Source organism: Molossus molossus, unplaced genomic scaffold, assembly GCF_014108415.1.
Source record: "Molossus molossus isolate mMolMol1 unplaced genomic scaffold, mMolMol1.p scaffold_m16_p_10, whole genome shotgun sequence".
Taxonomy (NCBI): Eukaryota; Metazoa; Chordata; class Mammalia; order Chiroptera; family Molossidae; genus Molossus; species Molossus molossus.
Genome location: NW_023425345.1, coordinates 78,560,084 through 78,569,040, shown reverse-complemented (window position 1 = coordinate 78,569,040; position 8,957 = coordinate 78,560,084). Strand labels below are relative to the sequence as shown.

Genomic DNA, 8,957 nt, shown 5'->3' with positions numbered 1-8,957 from the left:
ATAAACCACAGAACTTATATGCATGTATGCATGTACAGTGGACATGGACAACAAAGCTGGGGACAGGGCAGGGAGGAAGGGAGAGGGGGATATCAGTGGAGGGAAAAGGAAAAACATCTGTAATAAAAATAAATAAATTAATTAACTAAAAATAAATAAATAAATAAATAAAATAAAGTAAATAAAAAATTCTGTTTGCTTCCATGAGTGGGTCACAGTGTGAACTCTGAAAACATGCTGCCTTAGAGCCTCCTGCTTCTTTTTGTTTGTTTGTTTGCTTTTTTTTTTTTTTTTTTTTTAAAAAGAACTTTATTGATTTTAGAGAAAGGGAGAGAGAGGGAGAAACATCAATAGGCTGCCTCCCTGCCCCAATGCGCCCTGACCAGGGATTGAACCCCCAACCTAGGTATGTGCCTTGACCAGGAATTGAACCCACTGCCTCTTGGTGTATGGGATGATGCTCCAACCAATTGAGCCACACCGGCTGGGGCGCCTCCTGCCTTCTCAATGATCACAATAAAACACATCTACATTGTGCTCTGGGGTTTACTGAGCACTTGCACATCTTTGAATTCCTCAAGGTAATGCTGGGGGGAAAGGCTTATTCCACTTCCCAGAGCAGTGAAGTGCCTTACCCCAGGTCACACAGAGACCATCATGGCAGAACCTTGGTTCCTACCCAGCCCTTCTAGGTTGAAGGTACACACTTATCCACTCTGGATGGACAGCACACACCTATATGAATTTGTTGTGATATCTTCCAAGGTTGCTGACAAACTGCTGTGATGGGGATGAGGTGGCAAGGTTGGTACAGCATGGAAAGCAGCTCAGACTCTGTGGGGGAGTGTAGGGGGCTGGATGCTCTCCTCCTATGGCTCTATCTAGATCTGATTATATTCTGAGCCAAGTGCCATGCAGACTCATAACACTGGTGCCCATCCTAGGCCTTCTGGGCTCTGGAGGAAACACAGAGGCTCGAGGTGAAATCCAGGCATACTACCCCTGCTTGGGAGCTTGTTGGAAATGGTTGGGCATTCCTGAGGCCAGTGAGCTGGTGTGTGCCCCCTAAGACTTCATGGAAGACTCTGAAGGAGGGGGATGCCCCCGCCTCAGCATGGGCTGGCCATGAAGGTCTAGTAAGTTGCCTTAGGGTTTGGTCAGTGTGTAAGAGGGGTAAGGGGTAGATGACAGTGCCCATGAGCATGTGAGTATGTGTGTGAGTGCATAGTGTGTGTGTGTGTGTGTGTGTGTGTGTGTGTGTAGGGGGTGGACTATGTTGATAGATGTGAGGGGTTTGGGGACAGTGTGGGAGTGTTGGATACTGAGGATAATTGAGAGACTATGCAAGTGTGGGGTTTGGCAATGCAGAACGAGGCCATCAGTGTGAGGGAAATCACAAGGCGCACCTCAAATTCCACATCATCTGTTAATCTCACACTCCCACGATTTGGGGGTGGGGGATCAGATGAGCACCACGGACAACGGCGTTGACGTCATCAAGTGGGCGGTACAGAAGGAGACGCAGCCCCCACCTTTCCCCTCCATTCCAACTCGTCACTGCCCCCCATCCTCCAACTCTTGAGTTTCCCCAACTGTGTATAGGGAGGTGGGGGTGGGGGTGAGGGAAGTGAGCTGGTTCTTTGAAGATAAAAATTGTGCAATTTAGGGTAAAAGGCAATAAACATCTGGCTGCATCTGGTCCCCAATTAAGAACATTAAGGGAGGAGCGACAGCAGCTAAATAATCCAAGCCCATAAAAGACATCTAATTGCTCCTAACCCATGGACTCACCATGCTCCCCACTATATAAAAGGCCCAAAGATGTCCGAAACGTAAACACCTCGTCCCCTATACCCTCCACTCCGACCTCTCCCTCCTCAGAGGCACCCGGTCCCAAAGAAACACCATGACTTGTGGATCATACTGCGCTGGCGGCACCTTCAGCTGCGCCTCCGCCTGCGGGCCCCGGCCAGGGCGCTGCTGCATCACGGCCGCCCCCTACCGCGGCGTCTCCTGCTACCGCGGCCTCACCCGGGGCTTTGGCAGCCAGAGCTTCTGCGGGGGCTTCCGCTCTGGCTCCTGTGGCCGCAGCTTCGGATACCGCTCTGGCGGCGTGTGCGGACCCAGCCCGCCCTGCATCACCACCGTGACTGTCAATGAGAGCCTCCTCACGCCCCTCAACCTGGAGATCGACCCCAATGCGCAGTGCGTGAAGCATGAGGAGAAGGAGCAGATCAAGTGTCTCAACAGCAGATTTGCTGCCTTCATCGACAAGGTGGGTGTCCTTGAACACACCCTTCCTGAAAGCCACCCATACTCATGACTCAGGCCGGGCCCTGAGGCAGGAGTCAGGCAGAAGGGCTTGACTGCTTGAGTTCTCATTATGATGAGAGAGGCAGACACACAAGACGAGGCACTCACACAGACACAGAAGGCTCAGCTGGGAATTCAGATAGGCAGAGCTTATGGAAGAGAAGTATGACCTGGCTGTTCTGAGGCACATTTAGAGTTCAGGAAACTGAAGACGAAAATGGCTGCTGCTTTTGAAATGACAGACGTTTCCAGGCCCAGGCTGAGGACTGTGTTCCCTCTGAGGGCACTGGGTGGATTGGCTATCCAGTGAAGCGGGCCAGGGGCCGGGGTAGCAGAGCCCTCCTCTAGATGGCCTGTGATATCATCTCCTGCTACCTATCATCAGAAACCCCATGTTGTGATCCGAATCTTGGAACTCTGCCTAAGATGGCACCTCTTCTAGCTTCAAGGTGAGGGGTTGACCCTCCACCTGGTCTGATTACATACCACCTGGACTCATCAGGTGGAGATAACTCAGTTCACCTGAGCAAAGGGACTGGCCTTTCCCATCCATAAGATGGAAAATCCAGATATAGATCACAGCCAGGAATTCCAGAAGTTGCTTTGTCTACCACTGTCTACCTCTAATTTCTGCTGAGCTGAAGACTGGGAAGGGCTTTGGGGCACCAAGAGCCATCCGACTCTTCTTCCCCATCCTGAACGGCAGGTGCGCTTCCTGGAGCAGCAGAACAAGCTGCTGGAGACTAAGTGGCAGTTCTACCAGAACCGCAAGTGCTGTGAGAGCAACCTGGAGCCGCTGTTCGAGGGCTACGTGGAGACGCTGCGGCGGGAGGCCGAGTGTGCGGAGGCCGACAGCGGGAGGCTGGCCTCAGAGCTCAACCGTGTGCAGGAGGTGATGGAGGGCTACAAGAAGAAGTGAGTGTGGTTGGGTTTGACGTTGGGCACAGGAAATGAGTTAAGTCAAAGAACGTTGGATTAGACATAAGAAGAATTTCCAAGCTGGGGGAGCAGCCACGTGGGCCAGGTTGGCAGCGTGTAGCAGAATGGTCTTTTCACCTGCACAATGGTTGCCCAGATGTCTGCCTAAGAGTAGGGCTGTGATCCCCCAGGAGGTCTCTTCCCCATGCCAGCCTTCTTTTCTCAAAGCCAGAACACCCAGCAGCTGTTGCCTGTGCTCTGTGGAGGAGGGGCCTGGCATCTTCCAGGCCTTCTCCTCCTGACCTCTGCACATGGATCACGGGTGTGATATGAACCCCAGTGTCACTCAGGCTGACATGTCCTGGGGCTCTGGGTGTCCCACCATCTAGGGCGCTGAGTGCTGATGGCCTCTGAGACCCACAGACCCCACCTCTGGGCTCGGATGGACACCCAGCTGCGGGGTGGCTGGGGCTGCCATGCCCCAGAGGGGATGCTGTCCACTCCCAGCATGGGGCTGGGTGCTGAGACCAGATCTGCCTCCTGAGGTGACTTCAGAGCAGCTCTGGGACACAGGGCTATGAGGTCCCAGAAGATTAGCCCCATGGGTCCCTCAGTTCAAGGTGGAGACATCCCAAATCCAACCAAAAGGACCCAACAGGGCTGCCGGGGCTCCACAGTGTGGGGAGGGTCCTTACAGTGCCCCTTTCACTGTAGGAAGTGCAGGGGTTCATGGGAGACCTGCCCTTCCTTGACCTCCCTCTCGGCCTCTTCTGCCCCAGGTATGAGGAGGAAGTTGCTCTGAGAGCGACAGCCGAGAATGAGTTTGTGGCTCTGAAGAAGGTGAGTAGCGTGGGCCCGGGGAGCACAGACAGGAGGGTGTCAGAGTGACAGACTCTTCTAGGGGAGACCCAGGGGGTCTCAGCCTCAGCATGGGGTGCAGTGACTTTGCCAACTCAGATGGGGAGTTCCCAGAGATCAGGTCATGGAAGGTGCATCCAGAGCTTCAATAAAGGGCAATAGATTGGACTATCCACCAGCACCTGTCCTAGGGCAGGGGGACGGCCGGGTTGACCTCTGGATGTCCTGCTGTGCTTCAGAGGTTGTGGTGTATGGCGTGGGTCCCACGAAGGCCTGGCGTCTCCAGTCTCTGCTGAGGGACAGTGTGCTGTCTAGAGCTGCGGGATGTCTGAGGGACAGAGACCCAGGGTGTGGGGGAGGATGGGCAGAAGCAGGAGTGTCCAGGTGGAGTCTGGAAGGAGAGCTGGGGGACAGGGAGGGGGCCCGAGGTCTGAGTGGGGAGTGAATCTGGGCAGGTGTCCTGGAACAGGGGAGAAAAAGGAGAAATGGGAGGGTGAGCTGTCTCAGGTGGGAGGGGAAAGGCTGGTGGCCCATTTCCAAGGCACAAAGGGGTGTGTTCTCAAGGGGAGGAGGCCGTGAGGACCATCTCAGGAGGGTCAGAAAGTAGGGAGATGGGATGAGAATGGGCACTCTGGGAATCCTCCCCCCAACCCTGGCCTCATTTCCTGGACATGTCCATTTCCTGGATGTGTCCAGTGTCCTGGATATGTGGGTGAGAAGAGAAGTTTGGGGTGACAACGCTCTGAGCTCAAAGACTGCCCACCTTTCCAGGACGTGGACTGCGCCTACCTCCGCAAGTCGGACCTGGAGGCCAACGCGGAGGCCCTGACCCAGGAGATCGACTTCCTGCGGCGACTGTACGAGGAGGTGAGGGACTCTCAGCCATGGCGGGCACCCTGACTCCAGCCCAGGCCCTACAGGTCGGCTGATGGGGGAACCCAGCTTGAGGCAGGAGGGTTGAAGGGGAGCAGAAAGAGGGAAGAAAGGAGACAGAGGAATGGAGAGCAAAAGGGACAGAAGTAGTAAGGGGCCAAAGAATGTGTCTCTAGGACAGACAGCATGCATCGGGCACCCAAACCAGAGGTCGCATGAAGCACCACGCAGACTCAGCCCCGTGTTCTCCAGCCTAGGTTTTCTCGGGCAGCCCATAGCCTTCCTCCATGTGGCCGGTCCAGGAGAATGAGACCTGGCCCGGCACAGGTCTGGCCCCCGAGGAGTGTCCACAGCATGCTTGGTGGAATGAAGCTGTCTGAACTATCCCAGAAGGAAGAATTTGACAAGCAGTTGTATTTTCTTCTAAAAGGGATTTTTTGATCTGGACAAAAAGTTATGTGATTTCATCAGAGATCTTTCTCTTCAAACAAGAGAATTCGGCTCCAAACGGGCCAAAGAGATGATAGGCATTATGCTCGGCAGGTGAGGAAAAGCTCAGATAACTGGGCTGTTCTTCCTCTTCCCCCACTCCTGCCCCACAGGAGATCCGTGTCCTCCACGCCCACATCTCAGACACCTCGGTCGTCGTCAAGATGGACAACAGCCGGGACCTGAACATGGACTGTGTCATTGCTGAGATCAAGGCTCAGTATGACGACATCGCCAGCCGCAGCCGGGCTGAGGCTGAGTCCTGGTACCGCAGCAAGGTGAGTGCCACAGGACACCTGCCTCTACACTTGGCAGTGGGAGGCATGCCAGGTACATATGAGAAAAGCTTCTTTGTCTGGGGTCCTGATCCTAGGGATGGTAACAGAGGGCAGACAGCTCTCAGGTTGAGGGGGCAGGACAGGGCTGCAAGGACGGTGGCTCAGGCTGAGACTATACAACCTGCCCTGTCGTCCGTGGTGTCCTGAGTGGATGGCACGTCACATCCTGAGTCTCTGCTTCCCCCAGTGTGAGGAGATGAAGGCCACAGTGATCCGTCACGGGGAGACCCTGCGCCGCACCAAGGAGGAGATCAACGAGCTGAACCGCATGATCCAGAGGTTGACGGCCGAGGTTGAGAATGCCAAGTGCCAGGTATGGGTCATCTGTGCCCTAGACTACCAGACAGGCTGCAGGCCTAGCCGTGGTTTCCCAGGCCATGTGTGCTCAATCTGGATCCCACCATTCACTCTCAAGCCCATGTGCATGACTAGAGTCATGGGTTGTGGTCACTCAGGGGAACCCAGCTGATGAAGGCAAGATGCCTGTTCCCGTGGTGTTCCCAGCTGGCTGGGAGAGACTGGACACATCCAGGAAATGGACAGAGAGACCTGGGGTACTATAAACCACCTGTGCTCTTTTGGGTCCCAGAACACCAAGCTGGAGGCCGCAGTGACCCAGGCGGAGCAGCAGGGTGAGACGGCCGTCAGCGATGCCCGCTGCAAGCTGTCAGAGCTGGAGGCTGCCCTGCAGAAGGCCAAGCAGGACATGGCCTGCCTGCTCAAGGAGTACCAGGAGGTGATGAACTCCAAGCTGGGCCTGGACATCGAGATCGCCACCTACAGGCGCCTGCTGGAGGGCGAGGAGCAGAGGTGTGTATCATAACCAAAGTTCCGTCCTAGCCTGGTCTGGGTTGTCAGCGTGTCCGGTCCCTCACAGTCGTGGCATCACTTCTCTCTTGTTTCCAAATATCCCGATCATGCAACTGGACAGGTAATTTGAATAAGTTCTTTAGGTATATTTCTAGCCCCATTTGAGTCTCCCATGCCTAACTGGTGCTGATCTGGAATTGGTTCCTTTTACCAATCGGTTCCTCAAATTGTTCAGGCTGTAGTAGTTGTTGTTCCTGAGAAGCTGTGCCTGGGCTTGGGGTCTCCTCCCCTTCACAGTGCTTCTTCCCTCCTGGGCCCTCATTATCCACTCAGGATTCCAGCTCTTTTTTCCAGCCTGGTCAAGGCCACTGTCCTGGGAGTTCAGGTCTATTCCATAGGACAGCTTCAGGAGGGGATTTTGTACAGCAGGTAGGACTTGGTAGCAGCGACCTGTCCCTTGAGGCAGCTGTTTCATATTTTGGACATTTTTGCTTATGGATTGCTTTGGGGGATGGGAAGGAGGTGGGCACACTCATTGGTCATTTAGCCTTCTTATGGTTGGAGGGCAGTGAACAGCTCCTATAGAACATGCCCAGAATGTTGCCCTTGAGTTCTTGCCCCAGGTTGGTCAGGTGCTCAAGCCTGAGATTTCTTCTTCTTGTATATAGCCAGGCCCCTGGCCTTGGGCAGATGACCGTGGAGGGTGAGGATGCAGAGGGAGTATCCAGGGGGCGATGTGTACTGGGGCGATGAGGACACAGGTTTGGTAGCTGGAATCAAAGCAATCCCATGGAGAGACTCACAATGAACTCAGGTGGTTGCACTGGAGAGCTTGGTGGCACCGGGGCTTGCTCGCCAGGGAGTTTCATTAATGAAGAATCCTGGGAGGAAGAGTTTTCCAAGACTGAGTTTGGAAGTTGGAGAGACGTGTGGAGATGGCCCTGGGAACTGAGTGGCCCGCCTCTCTGCCACACGGGGCTCTGGGAGTGAACTGAGAAGCTGTGGTGTGAGTTTCCTAGGAAACCTGGGGATGGGTGATTAGACGGTGGCTTAGCGGTTGATTCTCCTCACAGCTGAAGCTAATTTTGACAACCCTTTGCCACTGTGCTCTCACAGGGACTCTTGTGTGTCCCCCGTAAGGAGACAGCAGGCTGGGATGAGTTAGATGGCCCAAGTCGTAGCCCTGACTTTATCGGTGGTTATTTTCTCTCTCTGGGCCTCAGTTTCTCTATCTGTCAAGTGAGGGAGTTGGTGTAGGTGGTCTCTGAGAATGCCCGAAAGGGTTCTAAAATCCCTTTTATTCATGCAACACAACAGTTCTTTATTGAGCGAGGCGTCGTTTTAGGCACTGTTGATTCTGCAGTGAGGAAGCGAATAGGTAAAATCTCTGCCCTCCTGAAGCCTGCATTCTAGTGACAGCAATCAGACCAGATTCAAGGAGTTACAGCTGCTGTCCCTCAAATGCATTTACAAGCCAATCAGAGCCAGCAGAAATAGTAGCAGCTGACATTTCTGAAGTGCTCACTGTGTGGTGGGCACTAAGCAGTACATGTATCATCTGATTTCATCCTCACTGCAGATCTAGGAGCAGACTGTCCCCACGAGGAGGTGGGCTGAGGGAGGGTAAATCTGACGTTGTTCAACAGTGGCTGGAGAGCCAGGTACACCAGGCATTCTGTCTCCAGAAGCCACATGCTGGTGGGGTGCTCCCCCGGCTTCTGGATTGGCACCGTTTGTTACCCAGAAGGAGGACCACGGGTCTCACCTTTTACATTGGCTGCATCTACCAGGTGGTTTTTCCACGGCACTGACCTCTCTTTTTTCTTTTCCCAATAGGCTGTGTGAGGGCATTGGTTCTGTGAATGTCTGTAAGTAGCTCAAGCCCTTACCCTTCTCCCCCTGGGGTGGTCCCAAGGCCTTTGGGGAGGGGTATTTTCGCTTGCCCCAAAGCCGCCGGGCTGCGGCGGTGCCTGATGCGCCTCTGGGCCTGTTCTCCCCTCATTCAGGCGTCAGCAGCTCCCGCGGTGGCGTCGTCTGTGGCGATCTTTCCGCCTGCTGTACTGCCCCTGCTGTCACCACGAACGCCTGCAGCGCCCCCTGCAGCGGCAACGGGGTGGGCACAGCCAACGCCTGCGGCGGGGGCTGTAGGAGGTGCTAGGAGGCCACAGCCTCTGCGCACGCATCACCGGCACCGCCCAGCCAGGACCTGGAAACCTGACCGCCCTTCCCTCGGCTGCCCCAGGCCTCGCCAGCCCTGGCCTCCCGAGAACCAGTCACCAGCTGTGTGCACTCTGCACGTCCTTCCTACCCGCTCCTGCTGTGTGCTATCCCCCAGGTGCCCCGAGCCCGGGGAGGCTG

The 8,957-nt window shown here is 54.9% G+C and overlaps 1 protein-coding gene across 1 annotated transcript; it reads left to right on the top strand.

The window, feature by feature from the left end:
• The first annotated feature begins 1,864 nt into the window (after positions 1-1,864).
• LOC118623771 (keratin, type II cuticular Hb6) lies at positions 1,865-8,757 on the top strand. Its single transcript, XM_036251544.1, has 9 exons — positions 1,865-2,275; positions 3,020-3,228; positions 4,011-4,071; positions 4,861-4,956; positions 5,565-5,729; positions 5,977-6,102; positions 6,379-6,599; positions 8,436-8,467; positions 8,606-8,757. The coding sequence occupies exons 1-9, from the start codon at positions 1,907-1,909 to the stop codon at positions 8,755-8,757; spliced, it is 1,431 nt and encodes a 476-aa protein (XP_036107437.1). The 5' UTR covers positions 1,865-1,906.
• Positions 8,758-8,957: the final 200 nt, after the last annotated feature.